The following is a 14167-nucleotide window of genomic DNA, read 5'->3' on the forward strand; positions in this document are numbered from 1 at the left end:
GTTTTTTCTGATCCAGGTTCACCCAGTATGTCATCTGGCAGACGAGGACATCATGGCTGAAATCGACGATCGGGAGAAATTCGTGGATTTACTGAAGCAGATGCTGGAGTTTGACGTTGCTAAACGGATAACACCCAGCCAGCTTCTTCAGGACCCGTTCATCAGCATGAGGGACATCGCAGCCAGATACCCCGACAGCCTCTAGTAAGTCTACATTTAGATGATATGTTTAAAATCTCCATTGTAATGTGGATGGATTAAGTTACTTAATTTATTGATTTATTGTCTTTCAGTCTTCAATCATGCGGTGAAATGATGGACGTCTGTCGGCATCAGAGTCTGAGCTCAGATAGCTCAGGCTCTGAAGTTCAGTCCATCCAGCAGCCATGCCCGAACCCGCAGGCCTCCTTCACCTTCACCAGCCAGGACCAGCCCAACATCTGGATCACATCTGCGATCAAACCTGTGGGGAAAAGAAGGAGGGACTCACAGAGCGATGACAGGTAAGTGTTGTAGATCTTTTTGCACTGATTTTACTGTATACTTACTATATGTGTATATTATTGGATATTTTACTATTAAAAATCAAGAGATTCACATAGTACTTGGTCTATGTAGATGCCCAGACTCCATTTCCCCAGAGAGAAAGAGGATTAATATGGACATGGATCTCATCCAGAGACACACAGGTAGGCTAATCTTCAGCAGCACACACTTGGGATCAACTGGTTTTAAATTAGTTAATCAGAAACTTTGTAAAATATGATATTATATTCTTCCTTCTGTCTTTTTTAGATTTGCCTCAAAAGTCAAAAGAGGCTCCATCTGAGGCTCCATCCAGGGAGGTCAAAGTTAAGCCTCAGAGGAAAAGGACGTGGGACACTTTTATGGCTTCACACAGCAGCGACAGGTAGGTATTTTATTAAATCTGTACATACTGTTAACTTACTTTTAAAATTCAACATATTCAAACAATATTTGGTCTTTGCAGAAGTCCAGACAGTGTCTCACCAGAGAGGAAGAGGAGGAAGATTGACCCTGATGATGTCCAGACACAAACAGGTAGGCCCATCTGAATGTGGGTTTGATCGTGCGTTTGCATGTGAAGTCAACACTAACTGCCACTTTGTAACTAGAGTGTTTCACACTAAACTCACCACTTTCTTCAGTTGCACCATTTCTACTTACATTGCAACAACTTGCAATTTATTTTAAATAATTTCAGTGGATGATATCTTCAGGTCTGAAATTAAGTGATAATGTTTCATAAGTGTCAGCTTTTTCAGCGTAATAACTACCTGTTTGTTATTCTTTCTCCTTTTTTCCAGAGTTGCTTCGAAACTCCAAAGAGGCCCCATCTGAGGCTGCGTCCAGCGAGACCAGGGCTAAACCTCAGAGGAAAAGGACGTGGGACACTTTTATGGCCTCACACGACGGCAACAGGTAGGTATTATTTTACTTGTTTTCATTAAATTTTAGTTTCAAAATTCAAGAGATTAAAACAACATTTGGTTTTTAGCAGAAGTCCAGACAGCGCCTCCCCAGAGAGGAAGAGGAGGAAGATGAGCCTGCTTCAGGACTCCAGAGAGGCTCCACCTGAAGCTCCGTCCAGTGAGGCCATGATGGAACCTCAGAGGTCCTGGGCCTCTTTTACAGCCTCATGCAGCGGCCAATGGGTATGTATTATTTATCTACTGTTAACATTTTACTGTTTTCTATGCTGTATTTCTGTCATTTGTCTTTCTTGTTCTATTCTACACAAATAAAATTGACTCGATTTGATTTGACTGCTGCCCAAATTCAAGAGATTCATATAACGTTTTATCCTTGCAGAAGACCAAATACCACCTGACCAAAGAGGAAGATGAGCACGGATGAGCTGGAGCGACGTGCAGATAAGATCACTTGTGACTTCTTTATAACAGGGCTCAAGTCAGCCATTCAGCTAGATGTCCTGTATCAAAATGAGACATTTGTGGGTAATTTGGGGAAACTTTGTAAATTATAGTGAGATGTAGAACTAATGTTAACGAGCATATATAGAGGAATGCTCTAATATGTCAACATACTCACTTGGGATCAATTTACTTGAAATTATTTTGCCAGAAAATGTCTAGATATGATCTAGAGGTTTAGTTTAGTTTAGTTTATTAGGATCCCCATCAGCCATTACACTAGGCAACAGCTACTCTTCCTGGGATCCACATTAACACAAAATACAATACAAATCAAGACAAAATGAAAAGAAAAAAAAAACAATGGACAAAGTCTTAAAGTCATAAAGAAAGAAACACAAAACTTAGAAGAAATGAGGAAGATTAAGATGCTCCGCAAGTCTGACTCTCTATCTGCAAGCACAGGAGTCCACGAGAGGCTGAATGCTCCTGAACTCTGAGGAGGCTCCAGTGACGAGGACCCAGACCAAGTCTCTGAGGGAATAAACAGTGTCTGATGAGGATTCAGAGACCGACAACAAGCAGGTGTAGTATCACTTCCCTGCGAGTGTCACTTTTAAAATTAACAAATGGTGTCGTTATTTTTTTAGGCCATGGATGTAACTTCGGCCAGAAGGACCCAGAGATGAAGAACGGTGCCAGAGTGAAGAAGTTTGAGGACTACAGATCAGGACAAGGATATAGATTTGGTTGTAAATAAATAATTGTGCATGTGTACTTGCTTTCTATCACTCTTTTTTCTTTCATGGGCACATATGTGCACACACATACACACATAAAGAGCCTGAAAAAAATAAAATGTTTCCTTTACTGAATATGCATTTGTTAACTTGCCTGAAACCAGACTGTATCATGATTTTTTCTCTGACTTTTACATTTGATTTTATTGATAGACTAACTAACTAAATGTTATAATAAGTGTATAGAAACCTGTAGGTAACGTGCTTCTCTGTAACTAGCTGCTGTAAGGTTTTCAAACCTCACCTGAGATTCTGTCCTTCATTCACTTTGTGTATTTGGGCGACACAACTCAAGCGTCTCATGACAGAGCCACAGTGATGCTCAAATCTATCTTTAAATGATCTCAAAAACTTCTATTTGTATTATTTTTCACTCAACTCCTGAACTTATGGCTGTTTGCACAGCTGTTAACGAGTCGCACACTGAAACTAATCAGAGTTTGACAAACATTGTCACTCTTCGTTAAACAGCTTTACACGCACAGTAACAATGTGAGCCGTCTTACCTTAAAACGATTAGATTTGAGATTCGTGCAGATTAAAGCCACAGATATACTTCAGCAATATTACACTCAAGGGTGTGCTTCACCGTCATTGTTGACACGACAGTGATGCGGTCAGGAACGAGGCGCTTGCGCTGAGTTATATAAGCATGAAGTGCCAACAATAAGGTAAAGTACCAACAAAATAAAAGATATAATCAAAATGTATTCATATTGTGAGGCAGTTCACTCTAAAAATAAAAAACTCTTTGCTTGTGTTATCTCTGTTTCCATGGAAATACATGGGGTATGACTAATACCTGGAACAATCACTCACGTCACTGGAATCCTATGTAATGAAACCTAGTTTATTACTCCAGCAAGTAGAGCGACCCTTAGTAACGACCTAGCAACAGAGACGATTTCTAGTCCCTCCTGACTCAGCCAGCCAACTTCAGCTAATACTTTCTGCCCTACTGAAAAATCAGTCTGTTTTTTTTTAACAAGTGGGAAATGTAGCTATTGCTACAGGTTTAACTAAAACACATAACGTACCAGCATTATCAGCTTCTTGGGTGACATGACCACTTCCGCACCAGGAGTAGAGGTGGCTGGTGGACCTGCAATGAAAGAAAGAATTTAATTAAAAGCTGACTTAATCTTTTTAAATGCAGAAGGCATTTCATTTTACACCCTCTTTATACCCACCAACAGTAGGAGCTGTGTTTACTGGCACCTGTGACCCTTTTCCAATCATGTACTTTAGTAGTGCTCCTGGAAAGGGGACGTGAAGAGTGAGTTATTAATATTAGCCCTTAAGTGCAGAGGCCAAACTCAACCTATTTCTGCTTAAACTTGTATTGTTCTGTTAAATGCGTTATAACACCAGATGTGAACATCACAGCTCCATAGATAATGTTAGATAAGTAATAGATAATGGCTTCAACGATAATGTTAAGTGATGGCTTAAATTGAAGAAGACACTTGTACCATTAACTTTATTAACTTAAATCATTGACTTTTATCATTTCCATGGGTAACACTTTATAATAGCAATCAGTAGTAAGTCATTTATAGACATTAATATTAATAATACATTGATATAGACAAAACATTTATATACCTTTGTGAATTATTTATTAAAACTATGGCTTTACTGTACAGATTACTGTCACCACTGTAAGACTCTTCTGTAAAGAAGTCTTCTGTATTTTTAACACTGTACCAATTTGATGCAGTTTGTAGTGTGTGTGGCGCTAATAGCGATTAGCGCGTTAGCATGCTAGCCCGCGTTAGCATGTCTTACAATAGATGTCTGTAACATGGTTACTGCAGAGTTTTACCACCTGAATGGGGACTTATTGCAATCTAGATACAGAATCTAGGTACATGCATGCATGTGTATTTTTAATACTATACCAACTTAATACAGTTTGTAAAGGTTGTGATGCTAATCGCGTTTGGCGCGTTAGCATGTTAGCAACTTTAGCATACAAGCGCAGCTAAGGTAAGAGGCTAATACTCTCCTGTGGTTTAGGCTTACATACCTTTATCTTCTTGCCTCTTCTCTTCTCCGAACCTCTTCTTTTTCTTTCTTCATGTCCAGACAAATATTTTGGCCATGCCGGTCTGCAACCATCTGACCAGTTACACCAGCACTACCAACCTGGCTGCTCACCTCTCAACCAGCTACACAAAACTGGTCTACCAGCTGATCACCAGTTAAACCAGCTTGAACAAGCTGTCCCACCAGGTAAATCCAGCAAGACCAGCTAATGACCAGCTAAGGTTTGACGCTGGTTATAGCTGGATTTTACAGCAGGGTGGAGATCGCAGCATGTCATAATCTGAATAAATACAACACATATAACTGCTTTGCTAGCTCAATCTCGTAACTAAAATATCCGCTGAAAAAATAATTTTTCCATGGACAGATTTAGCTATTATGTCCGCAAACTTCACAAACATTTTTAAGCTAGTAGCGCCGTAGCACCAGCACAGCTGATGGAGGACGCCAGAGTGGAAGCTGAGATATACTCTCAACTGAAGGGAAAATGGCTAAGTTTTGCTGTGTATGGGGGTGTCTGGTACCGATGAAGAGTGAAGAAGGGTTCGGGTTTTGTGTGTGTGTGACTGTGTGTATGTGTGTGTGACTCGTCCCTCAGTCTCAGAGTTCAGTCCACTTGGCAAAGGGTCTGTTTTGTTTTCCCCACAACCCCTAATCAGTTCAGTTAATTCCAGTTTCACAAACATAAAAGAAAGACAACTCAAAACTCCGCTCACCGCAGATCCCCCGCCAAAACAAAACAAACGAAAGACACTAGCAAAGCATCACAACACACAAAATAAAGCCAACAGAAACGTCAAATAGGTCGGACCACCATGTTTAACATTATATTTTCAAACATTACAGTTACAGCTGAAAATGACAACAGAAAAAAACAAGTTTGCCAAGTTCACATATCTCCACAATTCAAATCAACCACCAGTTGTCTACCCAGAAGTGACTGTTGTTGTTAGCGCAACGTCATGGACTGTAGTTCTGATGAATGGTGGAGTAATATTTTTAGTGATGAGGCTTTTTTCATTTGAGCACGGCTAGGTGTGCTGTCATGCTGATATGAGCACTTTCTAAATGTCTAGTTGACCAATCAGATAGTTTGGTTGGAACTATGTGTTGTATAATTGCCTTTACACAACGGAAACATAAACCATGGCCAGTCTTGAGAAAGTTTACAATATTGTTTATGTCGAGATCACGGCAATATAGACATGATATAATGTAGATGAGGGTTGTTGCAGACAAGCTCTATGAGTTTCCATTTGAAACTTTCCACCATTGTTGTGACCGGACACTCCTGCTGACCTTATTTTGTGATACTGCCCCCAACGGTCATGCACTGAATTGCATCTCACGGATGTGTAACATTTATTTCTGAGGATGCGCACAAACAACTCTCCCGACGAATGCAGGACACGCCAGGTAGACATGACGTCTATGCAAACGCATAGTTAAAAGCAAGTAAATTGTGGGGTGAAGGTACAGTGAGTGACAAGGACCAAAAAACACACTACTGTCTATACAATCATAACATGATAACGATGGCTGTAATCATAAGTAGCATCAAAATCACGACCATGCACCTGGATATCTGGTCCAAGCTGTTTTTGATTTATTTTCTGCTCTGAGATGAAATGTAACAGCTGATGATGATGATGATGATAATAGTGACAGATGATGATGATAGTGATGATGATTATATACAGTGATTAGTGGTAATAATCATGGTAAAACAGAAAGCAACATGCACACAGGTGCTTCATTTTTTAAGGTGCAGGGATTTAGTAGATCCTTAAGAGTAGATTCACACAATTAGAGGATTCTGCATTCATTTTATTGATGACACAATCATCATTACTATAATTCACCCTATTTTCTGTTCATGTAAATAAGACATCAAGATTCATGAGTGCAGTGAAGGTTTGTGTATGTTTGATGTATTTAATACATTTAAAAAAAAAACAGAAACGTATTCCACTGTTTCTGAGGGAAACATGTCTCAGATGACTCTTATGTGCAGCAACAGTGCAGTGAAAAAAAGCCCTGCTTTGACCTACTTTGTTATGTCAAGCTGGTATCTGTATATATGAATATATATAGCATAACCAACTATTTATTTTATGAATTTTGAACTGTATTACTCAACTGTACGGTAGGGCTCTAGTGTGAGGGTCTTGGTCTTTTTATGTTTTGTCTGATGCTTTGACAGTTTTTATTCCCTGGTCCTGAGAGAAACAATGTTTTATTTCAGCTGTATTTTTAGCCACAGCAGCAGCGGTGAGTCTCTAGGTATGGCTGGTCCACCTCTTTGGTCCAGACTGAAATATTTCAATGACTATTTGATGGATTGCAATCACATTTTGTACAAACATTCATGTTCACCAGAGGATGAATCAAACTGTCTTTGGTGATCCCCTGACATTTCCTGTAGCTCCAGCATGAGGTTGACGTCCTGCACCAACTAGCACACATTAAAGCCACAGCGAAACAGAGATTTGAGTGTTTTTAGCTTCTGTACTATAACGTATTTCCCAGTGAAACAGAATATGTGGGTGTAGTTGGAAGGACAAGTGAACTTGAACTTGTAGCTAGTCCTAAATGTTGCTGAAACAACAGTTAAGTGTAACCTGGACATTTAAAAGACTTTCATTTTTAGCCTGATTATAAGCCAGACATCTAGAAACAGTTTTACCTGTAAATCACTGAATCAGTGCTTACTGTGAACTTTAATATATTGCCTTTTTGTTTTGTTAGCTAGAAAGTGGACGTTGATTTAAGTGTTTGTAAAAATTACTATGTCCGAGGTCATGAATGAACTTTCACACACAACACTTTTCATGGCAGTTGTGCATCAACTTTCAATGACTGCGACCCATAGATTAGGAAGAAATTTGCATTTTTTGCTGATTTTCCACTGAACATGAAACATACAGATCTGACTGAAATGTACATTTCTTGTGTTATTCGCCTTTTTCTGTCCAGAGAAGTGTGTTAATTTAATAAGTGGTGCAATCACATATGTTTAATAAAGAAAAATAAATCTTGTGTTCTTAAATGTTGTGCATCAATGTGGATTTTAAGCTGGTGGTTGTTTTCCAGCTGAATATTAGGAAAACAAAAACTACAGGTTGCCCCGGGCAACGGTCATTTTCAGACATCCATAGTTCTGAACAAAGGCTCTACTTGCCCCTCCCACGAATGTGACATCATAATGACCTTTAGAATCAAAGTGATGCAACAAAGTACAGCAGGAGACTCAACTCACCACTTTTCATATAAACTGCACTTCAACTGATGCACATCAGCGAGAGGATCGACTTCGACGTTTCGACTTCAAGAGGACCATGTTTGGAACCAGAGAGAAATCGTCACAGCAATCGAGCGAAATCATGGTGAGTTGATCAAATTTGTTTGTTTGAGTACAAAAAAAGTCCCAAGTTCCTTCTTAAAGACAAGTGATCTCAAACTGTATGTTACAATGTCAATACAAAGCACATTTTCACACAAATTATGTAATTTAGTCCCACTTTATTGACATATAATGTACAGTAGAGTCCATGGATCTGCTGATATTAGCAGATAAACAGATACAATATTTTTTAAGGTTCACAATTTTTCAAGTTTGTCATAAAACAATAGTCAGGTGCCCAAATGAACATTGAAATAGGTTTTTCTTGCTGTAATCATTCCTTCTATTCATATTGATCATCAGTAGATCCCTTCATAATGCACAATGTACAATATAAATGATGGGAGACAAAATCCACAAGCCTCCTTCTGTGGAACAATGTATGTAAAAGAGTATGTGAACCTAATATGAAGCTTCAGCAGTCTGAATTAGTCCAATCCAGTAGATATCTTTTAATGGAAAGTGTTTTTAGTGCCAAAGTCCCTGTTTTTGGTATTTGTGTGTTTGGACACACTGTGGATTTTGGCCCCCATCACTTAAAATGCATTTGAAGGGGATCTTTTAATAGCCAGTATGAACAGGAGGAATGATTACAGCAATTACTGTTGTTTTAAGACAGACTTGAAAAATTGTGAATCTATCCTTTAAGTAACTATATAAGCTTAGGTAGTTGCAACCCATCTTTCACCACTTATATTTAAATATAAAATGTTATCAAATCATGTTGTATGGATATGTACAGTATATCGCTGGTGTCATGTTGTATGGGACAGAACATGACTTCATATTGTGTCTACTCTCTTCTGCTCTCCTCCAGTCTATGAATTATCATCATCCTACATCATCTGAATGGGAGACCATCTCCTCTTCCACCTCTTCTTCCACCTCCTCTTCCTCCTCCCAGGACATCCTAGACGTGCTCTCCTCTCCCTCCTCTGACTATTTGGTTCAGTCTTTTCTTGGGGAGGGCTGTTTTGGGGAAGTCACCAAGTGTCTGAAGACAGCCACCATGGAAACCGTGGCTGTGAAGATGGTCAAGGACTGCAACTTCACGGATCAGGCGAAGAATGAGGTAGAGCAGACGTGATGTGTATCACAGTTTGATTTGCACAGAGCTTCAAAAGCACTATACACTGTACTGACCTCAAATCTAACATCTCATTTGTTCCCCAGGTGGAAATCCTTGAAGAACTGAGGGCTTTCGACTCCGACAAATTCAACTTTGTCAGATACAACGACGCCTTTATCGACAGAGAAAGCGTTTGTCTGGAGTTTGAAATGCTGGACATAAGTCTGCTGGATTTTGTGGAGAGGAGACCTTCCTGTTCTCTCCTCGTTCAGGAAATCCGCCCAATTCTGCAACAGGTAGGTGTCACTTGTGATTGACATAGTAGAGCTGTAGTAGGGTAAAGCAATACATCATCCACCAGGTTTAGTAGTAACCTTATGTGACACTGAGCTCAGCCTCAAATGTTTTTAAAACCTTTCTAGCAAAGCCCTTAAAAACTATTCAAAAATATCAACTGTGCCAATGTACTGTAGTTCAACTCAAATGTGATTTCTTCATCACTTCAGGTGGCCACAGCCCTGCAACTCCTGAGGAGCCTAGGAGTTGCACATACCGATATCAAGCCCGACAACATCATGATGGTGGACCATATAAACCAGCCACTGAGGGTGAAGATTATCGATTTTGGCTTGGCCCGCCGTGTCTCACAGTCAGACTGGGCCACGGACATTCAGCCACTAAATTACAGGTAAGTGACTATGGCAGAGTTCTGGCTTTAGATTACATAACTGATAAAGAAGCCAAAAATATAAAACCAAAATAATGTGTTATATTTCATTTTGTAGAGCCCCAGAAGTCATCCTGGGCTTTCCATACACAGCGGCCATCGACATGTGGTCTCTCGGCTGCATGGCTGCAGAACTGTTCCTGGGCGATTTGCTGTACCCTGGTAACTGTGAATATGACATGGTAAGTGTACAATTTATTAATTGCTAGCGTAACTAGCGTATTAATTTTCACGCTAGCTTTTTCGCCTGCTTCCAGTCTTTATGCTAATCAACCTAATCGCCTCATGTCTCTAGATCCATACTAAGACATAAATGGTATCAGTCTTCTCATTTAACTCTTGGCAATAAGGCAAATAAGAATATTTTGCTGTCACACTATTTCTTTAATTTCGTTAAGAACAGCGTAAAACTAACTTCTCTTATCAAGTGAGCTTTACTGAAGCAATTCTATAATAGTTGTTGGAAAAGCAAAAAACTACAAAATCTTAATATCTTTCTTATGCACCAACTGTAACTGACTTTTTAACTTTGTTGTGTCCGCAGTTAAGACATATTATACAGACTCAGGGTCAGCTACCGGAGAAGCTTCTCAACAATGGAGTCAAGACCAGGTGCTTTTTCCGGCAGAAGAGTGACCGTCAGTGGAGATTAAAGGTACCAACACTCAGAGGCTTTCACCTCTTTAGCTCCGTCTTTCCATCAGTCTGTCTTTGTTTCTACCTTTAACACTCATTATGCTTTGGACAGATTAGCTAACTCTAATATGACCTCTCTTTAGACGCCCTTTGAATATGGAATCGTCAGCTGGTCCAAGACGTATTTCACCTCCCTGGATGATATTAAGACGGTAGGAAATTCATCGAACATCACACTTTTAGTACTTTAGAATGAAAGCATTTGACACAAAAGTACCACCATGACCCGGTAAAATGTACAATACCAGTCAAGTTTGGACACACCTTTCCATTCACTGGAATGAGAAAGTGTTTTCAAACTTTCAACTGGTACTGTAAATGAGATTTTGCTGACGTATGTGTTTTTTCTGATCCAGGTTAGCCCAGTATGTCATCTGTCAGACGAGGACATCATGGCTGAAATCGACGATCGGGAGAACTTCGTAGAGTTGCTGAAGCAGATGCTGGAGTTTGACGTTGCTAAACGGATAACACCCAGCCAGCTTCTTCAGGACCCGTTCATCAGCATGAGGGACATCGCAGCCAGATACCCCGACAGCCTCTAGTAAGTCTACATTTAGATGATATGTTTAATATCTCCATTGTAATGTGGATGGATTAAGTTACTTAATTTATTGATTTATTGTCTTTCAGTCTTCAATCATGCGGTGAAATGATGGACGTCTGTCGGCATCAGAGTCTGAGCTCAGATAGCTCAGGCTCTGAAGTTCAGTCCATCCAGCAGCCATGCCCGAACCCGCAGGCCTCCATCAGCTTCACCAGCCAGGACCAGCCCAACATCTGGATCACATCTGCCATCAAACCTGTGGAGAAAAGACTCAGGGACTCACAGAGCGATGACAGGTAAGTGTTGTAGATCTTTTTCCACTGATTTTACTGTATACTTACTATATGTGTATATTATTGGATATTTTACTATTAAAAAATCAAGAGATTCACATAGTATTTGGTCTATGTAGATGTCCGGACTCCATTTCCCCAGAAAGAAAGAGGATTAGGATGGAATCGGATCTCATCCAGAGACACACAGGTAGGCTAATCTTCAGCAGCACACACTTGGGATCAACTGGTTTTAAATTAGTTAATCAGAAACTTTGTAAAATATGATATTATATTCTTCCTTCTGTGTTTTTTAGAATTGCCTCAGAAGTCCAAAGAGGCTCCATCTGAGGCTCCATCCAGGGAGGTCAAAGCGAAGCCTCAGAGAAAAAGGAAGTGGGACACTTTTATGGCTTCACACAGCAGCGACAGGTAAGTATTTTATTAAATCTGTACATAATGTTAACTTATGTTAAAATTCAACATATTCAAACAACATTTGGTCTTTGCAGAAGTCCAGACAGTGTCTCACCAGAGAGGAAGAGGAGGAAGATTGACCCTGATGATGTCCAGACACAAACAGGTAGGTCCATCTGAATGTGGGTTTGATCATGTGTTTGCATGTGAAGTCAACACTAACTGCCACTTTGTAACTAGAGTGTTTCACACTAAACTCACCACTTTCTTCAGTTGCACCATTTCTACTTACACTGCAACAACTTGCAATTTATTTTAAATAATTTCAGTGGATGATATCTTCAGCTCTGAAATTAAGTGATAATGTTTCATAAGTGTTAGCTTTTTCAGCGTAATAACTACCTGTTTGTTATTCTTTCTCCTTATTTCCAGAGTTGCTTCGAAACTCCAAAGAGGCCCCATCTGAGGCTGCGTCCAGCGAGACCAAAGCTAAACCTCAGAGGAAAAGGACGTGGGACACCTTTATGGCCTCACACGGCGGCAACAGGTAGGTATTATTTTACTTGTTTTCATTAAATTTTAGTTTCAAAATTCAAGAGATTAAAACAACATTTGGTTTTTAGCAGAAGTCCAGACAGTGCCTCCCCAGAGAGGAAGAGGAGGAAGATGAGCCTGCTTCAGGACTCCAGAGAGGCTCCACCTGAAGCTCCGTCCAGTGAGGCCATAACGGAACCTCAGAGGTCCTGGGCCTCTTTTACAGCCTCATGCAGCGGCCAATGGGTATGTATTATCTATCTACTGTTAACATTTTACTGTTTTCTATGCTGTATTTCTGTCATTTGTCTTTCTTGTTCTATTCTGTAAACACATCTATTGCATGTCTGTCCGTCCTAAGAGAGCGATCCCTCCTCTGTTACTCTTCCTGAGGTTTCTTCCATTTTTTCCCTGTTAAAGGGTTTTTGTAGAAATTTTTTCCTCATTAGGTTCGAGGGCCTAAGGACAGAGGATGTTGTATTACTGTACAGATTATAAAGCCCCCAGAGGCAAATTTGTGATTAGTGATATTGGGCTATAAAAATAAAATTAACTTGATTTGATTTGACTACTGCCCAAATTCAAGAGATTCAAATTATGTTTTATCCTTGCAGAGGTCCAAATACCACGTCACCAGAGAGGAAGATGAACATGGATGAGCTGGAGCGACGTGCAGATAAGATCACTTTTTAAGCCCTGTTATTTCTTTATAACAGGGCTCAAGTCAGCCATTCAGCTAGATGTCCTGTATCAAAATGACATTTGTGGGTAATTTGGGGAAACTTTGTAAATTATGGTGAGATGTAGAACAAATGTTAATGAGCATATATAGAGGTATGCTCTAATATGTCAACATACTCACTTGGGATCAATTTACTTGAAATCATTTTGCCAGAAAATGTCTAGATATGATCTAGAGGTTTAGTTTAGTTTAGTTTATTAGGATCCCCATCAGCCATTACACTAGGCAACAGCTACTCTTCCTGGGATCCACATTAATACAAAATACAATACAAATCAAGACAAAATGAAAAGAAAAAAAAACAATGGACAAAGTCTTAAAGTCATAAAGAAAGAAACACAAAACTTAGAAGAAATGAGGAAGATTAAGATGCTCCGCAAGTCTGACTCTCTATCTGCAAGCACAGGAGTCCACGAGAGGCTGAATGCTCCTGAACTCTGAGGAGGCTCCAGTGACGAGGACCCAGACCAAGTCTCAGAGGGAATAAACGGTGTCTGATGAGGATTCAGAGACCGACAACAAGCAGGTGTAGTATCACTTCCCTGTGAGTGTCACTTTTAAAATTAACAAATGGTGTCATTGTTTTTTTAGGTCATGGATGTAACTTCGGCCAGAAGGACCCAGAGATGAAGAACGGTGCCAGAGTGAAGAAGTTTGAGGACTACAGATCAGGACAAGGATATAGATTTGGTTGTAAATAAATAATTGTGTATGTGTACTTGCTTTCTATCACTCTTTTTTCTTTCATGGGCACATGTGCGCACGCACATACACACATAAAGAGCCTGACTTTGCAAAACATTTCCTTTACTGAATATGCATTTGTTGACTTGCCTGAAACCAGACTGTATCATGATTTTTTCTCTGACTTTTACATTTTATTTTATTGATAATTGACTACTTAATATAAATCTGAGACAAAAGTTCATTCAAAAAATATTCTAATAAAATAAGTGTATAGAAACCTGTAGGTAACGTGCTTCTCTGTAACTAGCTGCTGTAAGGTTTTCAAACCT

At 39.6% G+C, this 14167-nt stretch overlaps 2 protein-coding genes and 1 long non-coding RNA gene across 6 annotated transcripts; 2 read left to right on the forward strand and 1 right to left on the reverse strand.

The window, feature by feature from the left end:
- Window positions 1–37: 37 nt before the first annotated feature.
- Window positions 38–13869, forward strand: LOC122987570. 2 transcript variants are annotated; one of them, XM_044359509.1, is made up of 9 exons: window positions 38–204; window positions 294–503; window positions 619–689; window positions 796–910; window positions 992–1062; window positions 1329–1443; window positions 1520–1676; window positions 1834–1895; window positions 13086–13869. In XM_044359509.1, exons 1-8 carry the CDS (start codon window positions 53–55, stop codon window positions 1876–1878), a joined length of 936 nt encoding a protein of 311 aa, XP_044215444.1. In that variant the 5' UTR covers window positions 38–52; the 3' UTR covers window positions 1879–1895; window positions 13086–13869. The 2 variants fall into 2 exon arrangements, with proteins under 2 accessions (XP_044215444.1, XP_044215445.1); XM_044359510.1 differs by having other exon boundaries at window positions 1523–1676.
- Window positions 377–5063, reverse strand: LOC122987572. Its single transcript, XR_006404525.1, has 4 exons — window positions 4725–5063; window positions 3886–3951; window positions 3733–3797; window positions 377–463 (listed from the first exon to the last, which is right to left on the reverse strand). It is a non-coding gene; the product is annotated as an uncharacterized LOC122987572 (long non-coding RNA).
- LOC122987568 (homeodomain-interacting protein kinase 3-like) lies at window positions 7907–13869 on the forward strand. 3 transcript variants are annotated; one of them, XM_044359504.1, is made up of 15 exons: window positions 7907–8130; window positions 8965–9219; window positions 9321–9512; window positions 9723–9904; window positions 10002–10125; window positions 10488–10598; window positions 10723–10791; window positions 10996–11183; window positions 11273–11482; window positions 11599–11669; window positions 11776–11890; window positions 11971–12041; window positions 12308–12422; window positions 12499–12655; window positions 13024–13869. In XM_044359504.1, the coding sequence occupies exons 1-15, from the start codon at window positions 8083–8085 to the stop codon at window positions 13066–13068; spliced, it is 1953 nt and encodes a 650-aa protein (XP_044215439.1). In that variant the 5' UTR covers window positions 7907–8082; the 3' UTR covers window positions 13069–13869. The 3 variants fall into 3 exon arrangements, with proteins under 3 accessions (XP_044215439.1, XP_044215440.1, XP_044215442.1); XM_044359505.1 differs by having other exon boundaries at window positions 12502–12655; XM_044359507.1 differs by lacking the exon at window positions 7907–8130 and adding an exon at window positions 8790–8813.
- Window positions 13870–14167: the final 298 nt, after the last annotated feature.

Source organism: Thunnus albacares, chromosome 8, assembly GCF_914725855.1.
Source record: "Thunnus albacares chromosome 8, fThuAlb1.1, whole genome shotgun sequence".
Classification (NCBI taxonomy): domain Eukaryota; kingdom Metazoa; phylum Chordata; class Actinopteri; order Scombriformes; family Scombridae; genus Thunnus; species Thunnus albacares.